A 19,258-nucleotide genomic window follows, 5' to 3' on the forward strand; every position below is an offset into this window, starting at 1 on the left:
TTTAAAAGCAACAGAATAAAATCATTTCTGCAAGCTTTGACAGAAATTGGATTTTGAAGCTAGAATAGATTTTCAAATGCATTCCACTGTATATCTATCAATATATTCTATTTTGTTTGTATTCTTGGAAAAACAGATTAAGAAAGACATTAAAAAGCATTAAGAAAAATATTACAAAACCCATTTGTAAATAAGTCTATGTGGCACAGATATAAACAAATACTAACTGAGAAAATAAAATTAGAAGTTCTGAAGAATTAACAGTAAGCCTCTCAAATCCTTCTACAACGCTCTGGCAGCATGGAATAACCCTGAAACATCACTAAATGCAAGTAAGACCTCTTCTGTACTTATGAAATCATAGAATCAAATAATGGTTTGTGTTGGAATGGACCTTAAAGACCATTTAGACCAGGCTGCCCAAGGCCCCATCCAACCTGGTCCTAGAGTACCTCCATGATCTTCCCAGGCACAGAGGTGAGGTTGACTACTCAGCGGTTCACAGGGTTTCCCTTTTGACCCCTACTAGAAACAGGTGATATTTCTCTTTTTCTACTCACCAAAGTCTAATCAGTAATGTAAGTGTATTAAAAAATAATAAAAACCCTTTTTGTTTTCATGTTCTTTTTCGGGAAAGAAGTGGCTGTAAATTTTCAGCAAAAATATTGGCAAATTAAATTAAAATCATAGTAATGTATGTGAAAAGTAGAATGTTCGTATTAACTTATTAAAGACTCATTTTTTCTCTAGCAAGCTGTTTCCAGCAAGTTTGTAATAGGGAAAAAACTCAACCAGCTATACTATAACCTAAATCAAGTTCTATTTGATACGTTACAGATGAAAAGCTCTGACTTCAATTATGTACAATCTACTTTCTTCCTCTTTTTCTTCAAATTTACTTGCTGCCGAAACTAAGCTGGTTCAACTTATTTTTATAGCTTTAGAGAAATTAAATTTTCTATATAATACTTACATTGTCATTGAGCTTTATTTGCTGCTACAGTGAAAACTTTGCATTAAAATACCTTAACTAGACATCTGTGACAAACAACAAAGGTACAACTAAGAAAAATTTATGGACCATTCCTGATTACTATACATCATGTCTAGACTTTTAAAGAAGACAAGAGAAAAGACAATTTATTTTCTATCCAGTACAATGGATAACGGTATAATGGATACAAGGTTTTATAACATTAAAGTTTTTTAATATATATATTTTTAACTGATCAAAATTTGTATAACATAGGATGTCTATGGATGCAAGCCACAGGAAATTCAGAATGCAGAGTTTTGCTACACCTGCCCTTTCTACTTTTTTACTCCATAAAATAATGGGAGAGCCTAAGAAGCTGCCCACACATTTTGCCTTTTACCATGGTGATTTGTGTAATACTGACAGATCTAAACTGTGGCAGATAAATACCACAGATAAAAGATGCTGGGAGATCACATGAGAAAGGCAATTTACATACAAGCAATAGCTACATAAATGGTGAAGACTCAAATAAAACCAGTACCTTCAAATAAACTCAAGATATTTCTCATAAATTTTAAACAAAACTGGGGAGAAGGGATGAAAACCAGTTAGCCTGAAGGAGAAAGGAAATTAAGAATTGTACTTTCCAGAACATTTCTAGCATCTGGTATAGACAAACAACTCTGAGTACGAGGTTCACTTCACCTACCTTCAGTCATTCAGCAACATACAGAATCATAGGGGTTTAGAAGGGACCTCTCAACAGAAAGTAAAACCACTTCTAATCTTCAGCATTAAGACCCTTAAGTCAGATAATCAGTGCCATATAATTTTTTTTTAATTACAAATTCTCCTCTGATGTTTACTTCCAAAGAGATCTTAACAACTTGTATCACAAGCATCTCTCAAAATTCTCAATAAATAAGAAAATCTTTGTAACTTTGCATTAACTACCCAGCAGGGAATTGGCTCTCCAGAGACAGTGACTCACTTTGCCCTAACACCCTCGCTTGCAACTGTTCAAAGAAAACCCCATTACAAAATTAATGGCTACAAAAAGCACAACAGAACATTTACCATTACTAATCTACCTTTTACAAGGTTTCCCCAGTTCTCACTGTGACAAACAAAGCAGAAACAACCACAAAATGCTTTCTACCTTCAGTTTCCAGTGATGTGCTTTAATTTTAAGACCAAGAACAACAGGCTGAAAATCATTCCAGGAAACCACTTAGAACCTAAAGACTGCCTCGTCAGAGAGAATCAAAACAAAACCAGCAATCCCATTCCATCCCAAACCCCATGAGTTACGCTAATATGCGATCAGCTAATTTTTTATCCTGACCTGCAGCCTACTTAGAATGGCCCAAACAAATGCCAGTTCCTAGTATCACAGTTACACATTGTACACCAGACTGAAACCAAGCCAGAGTTGATGTTACATACCAAGATGCTCCCTTTTACTAACTACAACACCAATAATCAATTATTTTTTCCTAAAGATTTGCAGCTAGCATAAAATGTCAGATCAACACAAACTAATGAATCTGCCAATTCGTAATAGTGTACATTCAGATCCAAGCCTACAGGTATACAAGAGGGTTCATATGGCTAGATATTTATTAGAAGATAACCATTTTTACCATTTAAAGATCTTCAAGGCCTCTCCACCTCCTCCATCCTCCATTTATAAAGAGAAATCCCTTATCTTCCAAAAAGGGATTGAGTCACTTGCATCCCACAGATCTGTACTTCAGAAATGGAAGTTATGGACAGCCAAAACTGCAGATGATATTTTTTCCCCTGTTTAGACTCCTTTAGAAACAAAGTCACTGCCTCTTTCTTTCTCTAGGTAACTCTTTTCTTGTTGTTGTTGTGCTTTCTTGGTGGAAACCTTTAAATTTTGACATTATGTGTTTGTTTTTTTTTTGTTTTGTTTTGTTTTCCAACTGTTTAACTGTACCAATTAACTTGTTACTAATTTTAAAATATCAAAGAACAGCTCAGCTTGGAAGGGACCTTACAGACCAACCAGTTACAGCTCCCTGCTGTGGACAGGGCTGCCACCCACCAGCTGAGGCTGCCCAGGGCCCCATCCAACCTCACCCTGAACACCTCCAGGAATGGGGCACCCACAGCTTCTCTAGTCAACCTGTGCCAGTGCCTCAGTGCCTCCTGAGTATGCTACTGTAACAGCTTTGTAAAAGCATGAACATAACCATGCATTCTCTTAGAACTAGTTTTAATAACTACCTCTAATTGAAAAAATGTTTTTTTCTTCACTTAAAAACCGTTAATACATGAAGCACATTAGTCATAAGGATAACCAATAAGGTATTAGTAAATAATAATTTTTTAGCAATTTTCAATTATTTGCCTTGTATCTCATTACCTCAGCACTGCAAGTGGTACACCGTATCAAAAGAGCATAATGAAAGAAAATTACATACTCAAAGTTGCATCAAACAGAGACATTAGCAAAAACAAAAAACAAACAAAAAAAACATTATAACATTATCCTGTGATTATTTTGAGTCACAGCAACCCCTGACATCTTAAAAAAAAACAAAATACAGAGCAGCAAAAGAACCTCTAACACAACATGCTCTATTTTTTCAGCTGTAACTGAAATATTGAATGAACAACTGACAAAGGAACTCAATATGTGTGCTCTGAATTTCTACAGGACACAAGAGAATGTTCTACCTATACAATGCCAAAGGAAAGAATGAAATACTCAACAGATTTATTATTTGTAATTTCAAATGCACTCTTCCTCTTTAAAATAAAAGCAAATTAAAACACAGTGATTCGGTGTATAGGATTTTTTTATTACTATTATTTAAACCTGCTCTGCAGAGGAAGATAAACGAAGAGAGCAGGACAGCTATCCTTCATGACAGGCAAAAGAGCAGAAGGGAAGTGTAATGGACAGGTCAGGAATTTCTGAACTCCTATAAAAGTATGCTATTCTATTTTAACAGATTAATCTCAGAAAATACAAAAACTCCATCAAATGGAAGCATGCACAAAATCAAGTGCATTAGATTAATATAAAATGTTCAAATTTACTTTCAAGATTGGTCTTTTAAACAACACATCATTGTCTTGTAATTTATACACGACCTTATTTTCCATGAGAAAATCCTTAAATTCAAGGAAATACACTGCTGGTCTGGTTTTGTATGTTCCTTATGATACGCTGCTGCTACTGCCCTTTTGTGCCTCATAGGATTAAAACCAGCAAACTACCTGATGTTTCAGACTCTTTCAACAAATCTGTCTTCAAGAAAAGGAAATTCTTAACAGATACTTGAACACGGAAGCAATGCTTGCAGCAATCAAGACATTTTATATTACTTGTGATACTACATCTGAAATTCCAGTAAGGCATTACTTGACTGTTTAAAGTTAGAAACATTTTTACCAAGCAAAATATTGTCAGAATTCATGAAAATGACTAGGACAGGTTTCATCATCAGATGAACATTACAGAGTATAAAGTAGTGCTCTGGTCTGCCGTAAGTAATCACATAAAGCTGTAAAAATACAAGAACCTTTTCTCCAACCACAGCACTGTGCCTCGTGCTATAAAAATAGACGAGGCGTGCAATTTCTTTTTTTTTCTTCCCGCTCCAATACAGCTATGGGGCAATTTTCCAGAAGAAGAATGGATTTGGAATCTTATTACAAAGAATTCCAATTTAAAATCATCAATTAAAGGAAGATGGCCCCAAGTACTGTCCCCAAAGCTGCTTGTCACAAAGAATTGTGTCAGCTCTAATGAACGCCATCAGTAGAAACTGACACTTTCAGACTACTTTTGTGTCTAAAAAAGGTTTTGCAATGGTTTTGAGACATAAATTACAGAGTATAGTATTTTATTGATGTTCTCAAGTCACGCTTTCATATTAGTTAATTATCTATGCTTACTACCTTCTAGTGAACGACAGATGTTACCCAATGACAAACAAAGTCAGATTAATCAGGATGGCTATCAGAAATAAAAATCAGAGCAAGCTGGTACATATGAAGTTCATCAATTTTCATTGGAATATGAAAGAACTATACACTCCAGGAAAAACATCTTATAATTTGCTAACCTTAGGACACAGCTTTTCACATCAAGATAGAGGCCATCACCATGCCATGTCAGCTGTGAAGCAATTCTAATCCAGTAAAGTACTCAGACTGAAAATTAAGCACATACTTAAATACGGTTCAAGATGATGTTATGTTACCTTGAAAAGCTTTCTTGTGCTATCTCAGCATTTGCTACTCAACCATGAGTTCATAAACAAACTCTATAAAGTATGGGGAGATCAGAAATGAGATGGTGCCGTTGTTAAACACGCCTGAGAAAGTTTCATTTCACTACTTGCCAGAAGTCAGGCATGTTTTCTTACCGAAAAATAACAGAAAAGCAACTTCACTCTAAAGACATGGTGAATTTGGACAATCTACTCCATTCTGTCAGACATGAAAAATTATAGTGCCATTTTTAACCACTGTTTTTTAAAATGTTCTTTGTTATCCATACTATGCTTGCTTTCCTTGCTCTGCACTTCCTATTAAGTTTAATTGAGGAAAAAGAAACAAACGAGAGAGGAGTAGGATCAGCATTTCTAAATGACTGTTACAAGAAACGGGGATGTCAATGCATACAGGACTTTTTCGTACTTAAAAACTAGAATTTCTTAAAAAAAAAAAAAAGAAAAAGAAATAGTAGTCTCCTTAAGTCCCATGAAACTCATGGTATTATATTAAGAAAGTTGTTATTCACAGCAGCATCTTTACAAACACTGTAGCCAAAGGCAGCATGTAAACAGACTCCCAGATATCTCTTAAATTAAAACCACAAGCTGAGATCGAAGAACATATTAAGAAGATAATGAAAAGACTTCACTGCTACTATCTTGTTTCATGGTGTAATTCCTCTGAAAAAGAAATACTCTTTCCAGGGAAAGACAGAATGACAGAATATGCCTAGTTAGAAGAGATCCACTGGGATCACCAAGTGCAACTTCTAATTGCACAAAGGACCCCACAAAAATCAAACCCTGAGTCTGAGAGCACTGTCCAAACACCTGAAACTGCACTGTTTATGACCCATATCCATCATAAATATTAAACTATTCAACTATCTGTAAACATTAAACATTAAAAAAATTAAATGTATGTTCAATTTTTAACTTATTGTAATTAAAATACAAAAGAAAGTTGTTTAAAATTTTCAATATATTTCTTTAGGGGGTTAACTGTCATTTTTCGTTGCACTCTGAAACTATTTCTACCCCAATGAATACCTAAGTTCATATCTAGGCAGACAGTTAAAAACTGAATATGCCCATCTTTTTGAGTGTCCATAATCTGGTGTTGCTAATGCATCCATCCTCAAAGACTGAAAATATAGTTAAACTAAATTTATCTACAGTCTGTATGAAACAAAATTTGTAATATCTTTAAGAAGTAGCTACAAAATTAACTCCACTAGAATACAATCAAAGTGCTTACTGTTCTTTGTTAAGTTGAAATTCATCAACTCACAGCCATAACATATCTCACAGACATGCTTACATTTCCCCACATAAGAAATTGGTAAAGCACAGGAGATTTTGCAGACTGCTGTAAGGCACTTTTGAGGAAAATCTACTTTCTGAAGCACAGCAATAATGACATATTTTTAAAGCAAAAAAATAACTACCATAAAGATGGAAAACAATTTTTAATAGAGACAGCCTTTCAAAATTTTAAGTAGCGTACTTACTCTTCCATGTAGGACAACTCTTGGTATTGCCTCATACTACTTACATAAAGAAAATATTAATGTGCACAGAAAAGGATATCATTCCAAAACCAGAAGAACCACGTCACATACATCCAGAATTTTGTTGCCAAGTATATTCCAAGAGGCAATGCACTGTGCATGGAGTGATCAAAGAATGACCTACAAAGCAGAAACAATGTCATAAGTAAGTCTGAACTTATAAAATGCAAATCCTGAACTACTGCTTCTGAAAATGCAATTCCTCCTCAAATATGTACTATATAGGATATTGCAAAGTATGCCACAAAAAAACCCCAACAACCTTCTTCTCATTTTCACATTCAAAGTTCATATGAAGTTTCATTTTTCAACCCATCCAGATGAACAGTCATGACTAAAAGATATTAAATAATTTGTACATTCATTTTTAAGTAAACGTCAATGCCAGACAAATGAGGTGAACATGACCCAAGCATCCTGGGCAAGATATCAGCCATAACAGAAATATGTATTTTACAGAAAATAAGATTTTATTAGTTTATTTAAGAAAAATCCATTAAAAAGTCTCCACTTCTTATGACTCATCCCCACTTTAATATAAGCTCACATTTCCTTACCTGATTTAAAACTAATATCTTTGTTACATACATTAAAATCAAAATGTTCAGCCCTCTCAACAGGAAAAAAAATAAGTCTTCAGTTTTTTTGAAGTTGTTCATAGTATTGTAAAACCCAAGTCTTTCCTGTTGCTATTTTAGAAGGTACCATGGCTCCCTGAGTATAATGCTTCATAAGCCAATAGCACCACAGCAATCAAGAACTGGACAAGAAACATGAAATGCTTAGATACTTATCTAAAGCTACACTGAGCAGGTAAATATCTGTGAGATTCCTAGCCTACAGCACGGATAGTGGCTGCAAACTGCCTTTATATGCGAGACTTCAACACCAAAAATATTTATGAAACCAGTACAATGGAAATTAGATGTTAAAATTACTTCAAGAAGGTTTAAGAGATTTGGTGTTATCAGCTGACATACTTGAAATTTTTCTGATTCTTCAATCTTGTACTTCTGTAATGGTTTCCAATAGAAAACCAGAGGAAAAAAAGCTATTTTCCATAACAATTTGCCAAGTTCCAAGATGGAGTGCTAATGCATTAATGAAAACAAAGATTAAGCCATCAGAATTCTTTCTATCTTCTCATACTCTGCATTTTAAAGAATATTCTGCACAAAATTTGAATCTAGTTGGGACAAACCATGTTAGTGACTAGGTAACTCTTCAAGGAAGAGTTGCTAAATACATGAAAAGTCATCCTCTAAACTGCTAAACCCCTTGAAATAAAACTTCCACTATCTGCTTAAACATCCTTACACTGAATCTTCTGGCTTTTTGTCCTGATGGTGCCTCAGAGCTGCCATGGTTATGTGTGTGCTGAATAGCTTCCATTTTACTCCTTTAGTTCCTGGTAGTAACTCTCCTCTAACAGGAACAGAATAGTTTCCATTTTACTCCTGTATTCCTTCTTAATAGTTCTCACTTCTCTAATAAAAGCTCTTTAAATCTTTTGAGAAAATCCTGTAAGGTTAAGATGATGAGTTAAGGTGGTAAATAATAAGGGAATATAAATTTGGATACACAGCAGTTACAATGCACTAACTATTCTTTCAATGATTCCTATATACTTCTTGTGTGTGAATGGAGTCGGGAAGAAAACAGAGCTAAGTAGATTAGCTAAAATGCAAAAGGCAAAGGATATATTACTAGAATAGTAACAAGTTTCACTCAAATCACAGTAACGCTCTGAAAATCATGCATAACTGAACATTACACAAAGGATAAGAGAAATAATGTTAATTCTGAGCAGGTACTGAGTAGATCAAAAAGAAGAAAAAAAGATGAAAACACGCATCTTGAGAAACTGAAATGTCATCCCTGCCTGCAGAAGTGTGCTTGAGGATTTGCATTACCAAGTGATCTAGCAGTAGGAGGAGGATTGAACAGTGGATTGAACAACCTCAGACAACAGAAAGACTGATCAGATTTTCTTAAAGATCTTTCAGAGACGAAAGTCTGATGACCACCCTTCCCACATGCTCTGAGATCAATTAGATACCACAAACTTGTTTTACGGAGCAGAAATAATTTTCTTTTCCTCTACACAGAAGGAAGGAAGGAGCAAGTGGTTAGAACCACTTGGAGATCGCTTGTAAGTATAATTATATAGCAGGTTCTTCTACACACGTCACATATGACAAAGAAAAAGCAAAGCACAGATTAAGTAGTCTAAAGATCCTGAAAATCCGCTAGAGTACATTTATGTACACCTACAGCCATTTAAGTAACCACAAACACATTTAATGCTCTCTATGATCAATTAACAGATGAACAGTACTAAAAAGCAGTTGTTTCCTTCAGTCTCTTTGCACGAAAACAGGGTTTTGACAGTATACTTGCACAGGTCTTTTTTCTGTCCCTGTAGCTTTTCCCTTGACTGTTTTGTATATAGTTTGCACTGGTAACTCTTTGTCAGACAGACATTCAGCACCCTCCACTGGAGAATGACTGAATTTCTATTTTGCTGATAGCTCCTATAAGCTCAGTGGAATTACCTTGGTTGAATTACAAAGGTATCTGCAAGACAACGGAGCAAAGTTACACAAGATCTTTCCAAGGAATAATAATAAAAATAAGTAAATAAAGCAGCATGTCTAATAACCACATGAAAAACAAATTTAAGATTATCTATCCAACACATAAATCTTGTATGCATGCAGTGTCCTGATGAAACACTTACTTTGAAAGAAACTGCACCATAGCCCAAACACCACCGTACATCAGCCCTTTAATGAGCCAAGAATCAATGTCTAGGTCTGCTATGAACCCAACGAGCCAAATAACTAGGAAAGGAGTTCCCAGCATCACCTTCTGACGGAATTCCTATATGGAAACAAACACCTGTAAGTAATTCTACTTTTAGGAACAGATTATATAATAATATTCTATGATAAAAAGGACAGTCACAAAAACTTGTATCAAGGTATTTATCAACTTATATTTATGTATCTGTAGTGTATATGCAAAAAGAAATTTCCTATAATCTGTATCAAATTAACAATTTTAGAAAAATCCTTAAAAGGTGATTTTTCTATTAGTCCAGAATAAAGGCAACAGAAGTTATTTATTAAAAGCAATGAAATGCAGTGCTATACTACAGACTATAGCTCAGATAATCTCAGGTAGACTGAAGTGTTGTAAGAAACAGAGAGCCAAACTGAAGACTATAAAAAGAGTCCTGTCTTTCATTGTATCTCATATTATGTAGGTACAGTTCCTGTTTAAGGAACTTTCAGCTTTTTCTGGATACTGAAAGCACAGTTACAGTTTCCATGCACAGACAATGCAATGCACAAATCACTTAAGGGCAATACTTGCTGCATTATTATTTGGCCATACAATTACAGCAGAGGCTGTAGCCAGTGCTGCAATCAAGATGCAATGTCTACTTAAATCAAGAAGCAATTACAAACTATGGCAACACTGGGCCATAGTTCAGTATAATATTCTCACTGATGAGAAAACATTAACAGTACACAAGTTCTCAGTCCATAAGCAGACAGTTCTTCAGGCTTTATACCCCCATTTCTCATATTATCCTCTCCACATTATTGGATGCTAACCTGAGCAGAACTGTTAGGACTGCCAACACTGACTGCTTTAGTCATCAAACACAAAATACTATATAACAGTGAGGAGATCAGAGTTCTAGGTGTCTAAAACTCTTTTTTCCCTTAGTTACGTGAGAATCATTTACGTGAGAATCATATCATCTTGGATATGCCTCAACTGTACAACTACTTGGTACTTAATGTTTAAGCAGCACAAAAGCTAAAGGTTACAGTGGAGGCTTATGGTGGGTTGCAGTTTGTTGTTGCTGTTATTTGCTTTGGCGTTTTGTTTTCCTTTTTCAATTACTTTTAGTACAAAAAGACAATGTTTCCTCAAACTAAGAGGTGGGGAATATACATTACTGAATTGCTTACCCTAAACAAACGTGACTCCCCCTTCCCACCAAAGTCAGCAGTAACACGTAAGTGCTGTACTACTTCTCACCTTATCAGCTTTTAGTTTTCTCAGAAAAGATGGACTGTCATATCCCTTAGCCTGCCTTGCTTCCTGTAGGTGATTGATCATCCAAACGTTTTTCCTCTGTTTTGCTAGATCAAGTGGTGATTCTCCCTGCCAAGAGCATAAGAGTGGGAAAAAATCTGATTTAAAAATAAAATGCATTCGGAGTACTTTTGAAACAGGATTCTGGCATTAAAATATTTTTTATTTACTTTTTACTTTACAGCTTACTTGACACCAATCATCATTCGTTCACCATTCCTTTTGATCTTTTTCAAACTCATAACTATACAAGTGGTCCAAGAGAATATTAAGTGTACAATCCTGCCAGTACGTATGTTTTGACATTGTAGTAATTGTTGCCTTTGGTATAACATGTCTGTTTCCTTATTCTATACACAGTCCACCAGTCTGTAAAAGAGAGACTGTGCTTCCCCCTTAGCTATTGACAGGCAGCAGAAATCCAGCAAAGAAATTCAACTTGTGACCCACTGGATCATGGAAACTCTCCCAGTCTAAAGCCTGACTTGAGTTATAATAATAATACCATAGAATTTTTAAAATAAGGATTTTTTCCCCAAAAGTTTAATGCTCTAATTTTGTCTAGTTAATAAAAATCAAGGAAGAAAATAAGAAAATTAATTGATTGCTCATGTACAACTCATTCCACAACTCTGAGCTTTGATGCTTGACTCGTGCCTTACACACTTTGGGTGCAGAGCCAGCAACAGTCCATGCTTTCAAATTCCCTACATTAAGAGAACTGACAGACAAAGCAAAAAGAGAGAGATATACAGGGCCAAAGTTGCCTAACAGACTGATTTGATATCACTGCTTTTTGAACTTTCAGGAAGAGAGCTAAATGAAAAAGCTACTGACTGGGTCTAAAATTACAGAGGAGGCAAGAGACAACCAACTGCAGGTACCTCCAGCTTCAGTTTTGCATTTGACTCCTCCTCTCTTCTACTGGAGTTAAATCCCCTCCTAAACAAAGCACACATGGAGGCTTGAAAAATGGCTGAATCCTCCATCGCTTGGCCCCCTCCTAAAAAAAAAGTGAGACAGGTACCAGAAACTGAAATTACCCACAAAGGGCAATCATTACTATAGACAGAAGAGGTGTCAAAAACAAAAAAGACAGATAGCTATCTATATGCCACAGACAGACTTAACTGTCACCTTTGCCTTTGAAAACTCCCTCCAAATCTCTAAAAGAAGGGCAAATAGCATACGCTACAGATTATGAGGTGAAGTGTTTTGCTGACTAACAGGATCTTGCAGGAACTTTCTCCAAAAGTTTCAACTACCAGAATCAGTAAGAAAAGAATATCCTTTCGACAGATGATTAAGAAACAGGCTGAGGGATCGTGACTCTCAGCAGAAATGCCTGAAATCAACTATGGCGCCTGCTTCATCACAAAATTTATTGGCATATCATCTCGAATTGCTATTATCTGGAAAACTCAAGACATGGTGGGTTTTCCTTTTGTTTGTTTTCTTAATATCACTTTATATTTCCAGACCATAAAGATTACCTGTGGACAAGCAATTCTCTCTGGGAGTTCATCTCCCAAGTAAATCCTGAAGTTGTCTTGTGGTCCAGCTGAGCATCCCTTCCACTAGAGGGCCATGAGACACCTAGGAACTGCCTAGATAAAAAGATTGAGGGAGCTTTAAAGAAGTCTTTGACTATGCATCTAATCATCTGGGCAGTTTACTATTTTCCTTGCATTCACAGGGATGGATGGCTGACTTGCTTAAAAAGCAAAAAAATAAAAAAAACAAATCAGGGATATTGGTCCAGTAAACAACTTGGACTGCCAAAAAGCAATTAGGATGCAATAGTAATGTATTTCAAGTGATCAGACAGAAAGAATAATCTGAAGCATCATGACCATCGGGAACTTTACATGTAGACTTCCGCAGACAAACCTAAAGATATGCTGCATAATCAACAAACTACACCTAAAATCTATTCGGTGATCTATTAACAGATTATGTTTATCATTTACTTTAATTCCAATTATAAACTGTGTTCTTGTGAAATCCTGTCCTCATCTGCCCAATCTGTCCACTCATAAGACAAAATACTTAAAAAAAGAAACAAAAAAAAAACTCCACAACTCTCCCTTGACTACTGAAAAGGGACTTCTACTTCCACCTGTAATCTAGGTCTCAAAATAAAAAAAATAAATAAAAAATCCCAACAAACTATTTTACTACTAAAAGAAAATTGTTATTTTCTTGTACAGCATAATACAAATAGGATAAATAACAAGAACAGGACAAATCCACTTTGATTAACCTGAAACAATTTACCTATGATATATACACATTCAGGTGTTACTAATCCACATTGCTGCTTTATATCATTTTACTTCCAGGATGGACATTCTCTCTCTCCTTTTTTATTTTTTTATCCTCCAAATGATCAAGGATTATTCTAGAATAAGAGTGTGATTGTTAACATATTTCTTTTAGGTCTCCTTCACTATACCATTCAAAGCATCATACAGTGTAAAAGTAGTACCTTACTGAGATGACTGGTTCCAACCTGTCCCAAACCTAGAAAGCCAGCAACATGCAGTTTTCTAACATATCCTGCCTAGAGCTGATAACAAAAAGGTGAAAATTAACAACTAATATCTCTTCCATTTCATAATTTGATAAAAGATAAAGGGGTATCAACCAATTTATTTCTTCAGCTTCAGCTGTCTTCACTGGTTATGGCCAATTCCATGGCCTATCTCAACAAAGGACTTCAGTAAATACTGCTACAGAAATCTGTATATTACTTCTTTAGAAAGAAGCCTCTCATTATTCCTTTTATTGCTAAAGAAATATGAGCCACTTAAAACATCTTTTTTGTTGAAAACACTTCTTTGCTGAACAGTCAAATGAGAAGCACAAAAACAAGTTTCAATTTATCTACAGAAATCAACCCAAATTTGATGTTTATTATGAGCTTGTGTTGAACATACAATAAATCACCCAAATCAACACCCGTTATAAATACTGACAGAATGGTAAAACTACCCCTGCTAGAAGAGTTTTGACATCTAAAGACCCTAGAAACCAATAGGAAGGCATACAAGTAACCCTGACTCCACTGCAGATAATAAAACCAGGCACGTGTCTCCTGGCATGACTGGAAAGATATCATGATCCAGCAGGTTTAAAAGCCTAATTTTCCTACTGACTGCTGCTGTCTGTCAATAATGTAACTGCTGCAGGCTAGCTGGTATCATTTCAGTTGGCCAAACAAATTAATTTGTATTACAGATTTCACAAGAGTCCAAAAGCATGGATAAGGTGAGGACTTTAATCTAGGCACACTAATCAGTTTGTCAAGGGAAGCAAGTTATGACACACTGACCTTTTTTTTCCACAAAAATACCCTACTTATTTACTTTTACCATTAGGTGGCACAGAGAAGAGCTTCTCAACAATTTGCAAGGAGTGAGAATAGAGTCGTAATTTAGCCATGCAACTGACCTTACAGACTAGGAAACAGATTTGCATAAATATACATCTACTTAATGCAGAACCTAGAAAGCTTCTAGTAAAATTAAACTGCATCCCTAGAGACTCTGCTACATGCTGTTCAAGAAAATGGATGAATGGTTTTGTTTGTTTTAAGCACATTTCTATCACTTGTTCCAAATGAAGTAAGGCTTGGCATTCTTAAGTGGCAGGAAAAATGGTGAAAGGTCAAATTATTTTAATTAGACATTTAATGGTTTATAAATGCAGATGTAGACTTTTATTTTTACAGTCTATCTATAACATTTATAAAATGCACTATTATGTGAAAAATACAGATATTTGAAGAGAAAGGAAGTAGTTGAAAATTCTTTTCCTAAAATTGAATTCTGACACCACAAAAGAAACAACTTAGGTGATAAAGTACATCTGATTTGCTATACACAACAGTAATGGACAGGCACTGGTCAAAAACAGTGCCAAGCACAGGCTGAAGAGGTCCACCCTCCACCAAAGAAGCAGCTCTTACAGACTCCATGCCTATCACATCAATTCTAACAGCTTTGTGGTTGCTCTAACACATGCTAAGGATGGGCTAAGGTACTGCTGAATTGACCTTCATTCAGAGGTTCTGGCAAAGTAACCAGGCAACTTGAACTTCTGATAAGAGCCCATTTCTGTATTCTACTCTTAATGGTATTTTTCAGTCTTAAAATTCCTTGCCAATGGGAGATGAACTGCCTCACACTTCACTCCACTTAAAAAAGATAGTCACCCCAAACCTTCACTGTAATACATTCGGTCAGATTTCTTTTCATCCAAGTATGCAGCTCATCATGCATGCCATCCAAAGGTGCACTGCACCCCAAGCATATTCATACTTAACCTTTTGTAAATTATTTACATGGGTACTTCTCTGATTTAGCAGCTATGCATCAATGTTAATAAACATTGACACCTGGATAAAAGTTTAATTTTTGCTCCATCTTCACAATCCCACCACACCCACAAGAATAATTTATTCTTCAGATTTCTGTCTCAAACCACTTACAAGAAAAACAGACTGTTTACCTTTATATTCTGAGCATCAACATTAGCTCCAGCTTCTAACAGAAGACTAATAACTGTAGTATTTCCTGCTAGCACAGCCCAGTGCAATGCTGTATTTTTGTGATACTTGTCTCCGAGATTAACAGAAACATTAAACGTAAGTAGTAATCGGGTTGGATCCACACTAGAAAAGAAAAAGCCTTGTTAGATCTACAAAGGAGTTCAATACATTCCAATTTCTTGTCAAAGAGTTCAACTCCTACACACAATGCTGATCAAGTACAGTGTGTAAAAGGGACATATTTGTTGATGATTATGAATGGCTCAAATTCTACTCCCACCAAAGAACAACTACAATTTTGTTGAATCTAAAAGGTGTTTGTTACATCATGCAACACATTTGGTACATAATTCTGTTGTCATTTCTCTCAAAAACTAACAGTGTTAACAAAGATTTTTAAAAGAAAACAAATGATTACACAGGCAGACAATCGAAGTTTAAGCATTTCCAGACTTTCACTTCTCATTCCAAAAGATGAAAATAAAAATGCTGTTGGAAAATGGCAGGTATTTGTGAAAACACACTTATGCTTCACTCAACAAACAAAGGAGACAAGCTAGTTTCCAAACAGGAAACTAATTCAAACTAACTTGCTCATTGGAGAATTGCCTTTTTACAACAATTTGCTTTGGCAACCTCCACAGGAATATCTACTCGGTTAAAAAAAAATCATATTAATGAGTATATCTGGATAAACTCTCACTCTGGAACAGGCCATAAATTAAGAAAGATAAAGTGATAACTGTGAGAAGTACACAGACTAGTTCAACCAGAGCACTCTCCAAGACTCAAAATCAGTCATTATTCCAAGTGATGTGCTTAGTTAACACCAACATAATGTAAAAATTGCAGTGAGTACATGTATTACCTATGTGTTCTGTAAGCTGCCCACATTAGAGGTGTCATTCCATTCTGATCCATCATATCCACATCCTACAAAACAGAATGCTGGTAAGATGTTTGTTCAAGTTGACAAAATAGCACTACGCAGGTCATCTGAAATAAAACCATTCTGAAACTTAATAGATGCTTTCCTTTCTGAAAACTACAGCATTTTGTTCTGTTACAGATCTCTGCCTCACTACCAAGGAAGCTGGTATACCTCCAGAACCAGATTAGACACTCAAGCACACCTGAGCAAGTTCCGCAGCCTAGCAGCATGAAATTACTCTAAACCAACTGAATTCAAGACACGTACTTAGAACTGGTAAAGCTATATCGACATCTCCTATGCTACTCCCCTCGTCCCCTACTAAGTAAATTAGTTTGAAAGTGTTTCAATAAAACCATTTACTACAGAAGCTCTTGAGAGAAACTCAAAATGCAGATGATGTAGCCTTCTACTTGCCAGTTCTCTGCTCTGTTATCTGCCAAACACTCAGCAGTCTGGGACTCCCACTCTGCTGTGCTGCTAGCCTGACACAGGTAAAAGTTTTCCAGGAATTCTGTTCTACTAAATAACTGCTTTTAAAAGACCCCTAGATTGCAGATTCCTGTGCAATTTTTACTCAATTGCTAAACTAAAAAAAATGAAATTGAAGATCAGAAATAAAAAGTGACTGATGAAAGGGGAGGAGAACCACTACTATATTGCATGGCACATTGAGAAACAAGTTACATGTAGTAAGACTAATATTTAAGCCTGTTTCCTCTAGGTATGCACATAAACTACATCCTTTAGGGACTCCTAAAGCCAAACAACTGTTGGCATTCACTCCAATCAAGCTCCTGTTGCCAAGACTGTGAAGGAAATCAGAACCAAAGCCTGATCTCGAGGTCACCCATCCTTCAGAAGCACAACTCTGATTCATGGGTCGTGCTGTGTGTACTACATGTTCTTAAAAATGCACGTAGTAACCAAGACAAACAATTTTTAGATTACATGCAGAAATGCAATGCTTTGTGATCAGAAGACACCTGACTACTTGGAAGGAGGTAAAAAAAAAAAGACATCTTCAGTGATTCCACCAGACAAACTGAAACTACATTTTGCATACTAGTTGACAGTTAAAAGAGGAAAAATGAAACTCCACGTTATTGTATTAGATGAGCAGGCTACACATATTACTCATACTAAGCTTCAACATGGGCTGAGGCAGATCCCTCTTCAAAGGAACTGTAGCAAGTGACAAAGAAACTAAGACTCGCTTGCACACAGTTTTATGAGCATGATAAAGATGATGTACTCATGGACAGAAGAGAGACTGTCTAACAAAGCTCCTGTCAAAAATTCTTTGTCATTCTGCCAGATCAATACCACAACACAACAAAAGAGTACATTTCAGAAAGATGTTGCTCTTCTATATCAGAGAGCTGAGGCAAAAAAGTAAGCCTTCAACAGTGTATAATGAATGTATCAGAAGACTGTGTTGGTTTTTTTTTCTGGTGTGAACCAACAGGTATCTCAGCATTAACTTCTTAACTCTTGGTGAATCTGATAATGCTCATGAACAGCTGTCCATGTTGTTAGGGCAGGAATCTGAGCATTACAAGAGCCAAATTTCAATACTAAATACAGTAATGCAATGATTAGAAGTATACAAATTATATCCTGTGTATGTTTTTCAAATGGGAGAACACAACAGACCAACATCAGTAATTTTTTAAAATGTACATGAAATAGGAAAACTTGGGCTCTGAAAGAGAATGACTTTAAAGATTAGCCAGATTTTAGTTCTGTGGCATTAATACAGGATTCCACAGAAAGCTTCCAGAAGTAAAAAACATACGGGAGGAAACAGTTTCCTAGATGAAAAGGAGCTGCGTCAACTAATTCTGCTGCGTGACACTGCTTTCTGAATGTAACACAGCTGATGAGTTCAAATTCTGAATAGCTGCCAGAGATCACAGCGACATGTAGGCGTACCAGGGCTTTGTGATGGCAGTGCTCAAGCCAGTCCTGTGTCATACAGCCTCCTCAAAAGCACAAAAAGCATCAAGGATTCCAGAAATACACTGAATTGCACAGAATGAGACTGGGAATTTGATCATCTTCAGAAACATTACTGGTTATTTCACATATCATAGACTTTGTAATTCAAAATCTGCACGGTCACATCTAGGTGCCTGGCAACCTGTTCTAGGTGTCTGTATTTGGCCAGGGGGTTGGACCAGATTGCCCTTCAAACCTCAGCCATTCTGTGATTCTGTTTAAACTTGCATGCCTTTCCTCCCCTAGATACTACAATTAGGTTTGGAACAGAGACAAACCTATTCTTAGACTGGTAATAGAGCCTCATCTCTGTAAAGGAAAAAGGAAAAAAAAACCTTACAAGATTAATTGGGTAAGTCTACTTTAGCAAAAGTAGTTAAAAGTTTCCAAATCCAAATCATTCTATTATAAAGGAAGCAAAGACTCAAGTGAACAAAAAGCAGGGTCTGGTACGACAGGACAAGAGAATATGGTTTCAAAGTAAATGAGGGAAGATTTAGACTGGATATAAAGAAAATGTTGGGTTGATTATTTTTTGTGTTTTATTTATTTTTTTTTATTTTTATTTTTACAATAAGAAGGGTGGTGAAGAACTGCAACATAGTGCACAGGGAGGTGGTTGACACCCCACCCTTGGAGACATCCAACAACAGGGCTCTGAGCAATCTGATCTACTTCAATTCAAACTTGGAAAGGTGTGGAAAGGATACTGAAATCATACTTGATTACACTGGTGGGACTTATTAAGACTTACTCTTTAAAAGCAAGAGCTATTGTCAAGAGACCTGTTACCGAGATAATACACCTCAAATTTTCAAGTCTGTTTTCTGTATCCATGTATGTACACATATACAC

The 19,258-nt window shown here is 35.9% G+C and overlaps 1 protein-coding gene across 1 annotated transcript in view; it reads right to left on the minus strand.

Annotated features, from left to right (window-relative positions):
• Positions 1-19,258, minus strand: part of ZDHHC17 (zinc finger DHHC-type palmitoyltransferase 17) — a 61,945-nt gene that overhangs the window by 13,847 nt on the left and 28,840 nt on the right. The window contains exons 6-10 of the mRNA XM_065743267.1: positions 16,340-16,404; positions 15,432-15,594; positions 10,863-10,988; positions 9,547-9,689; positions 6,824-6,926 (exon numbers count right to left, since the gene is read on the minus strand). Coding sequence (XP_065599339.1) covers positions 6,824-6,926; positions 9,547-9,689; positions 10,863-10,988; positions 15,432-15,594; positions 16,340-16,404 — 600 coding nt within the window. The remainder of the gene's footprint in view (positions 1-6,823; positions 6,927-9,546; positions 9,690-10,862; positions 10,989-15,431; positions 15,595-16,339; positions 16,405-19,258) is intronic.

The sequence above is a fragment of the Cyrtonyx montezumae genome, unplaced genomic scaffold (genome assembly GCF_038088225.1).
Source record: "Cyrtonyx montezumae isolate F1298 unplaced genomic scaffold, pur_monq_1.0 scaffold_3, whole genome shotgun sequence".
NCBI lineage: Eukaryota > Metazoa > Chordata > Aves > Galliformes > Odontophoridae > Cyrtonyx > Cyrtonyx montezumae.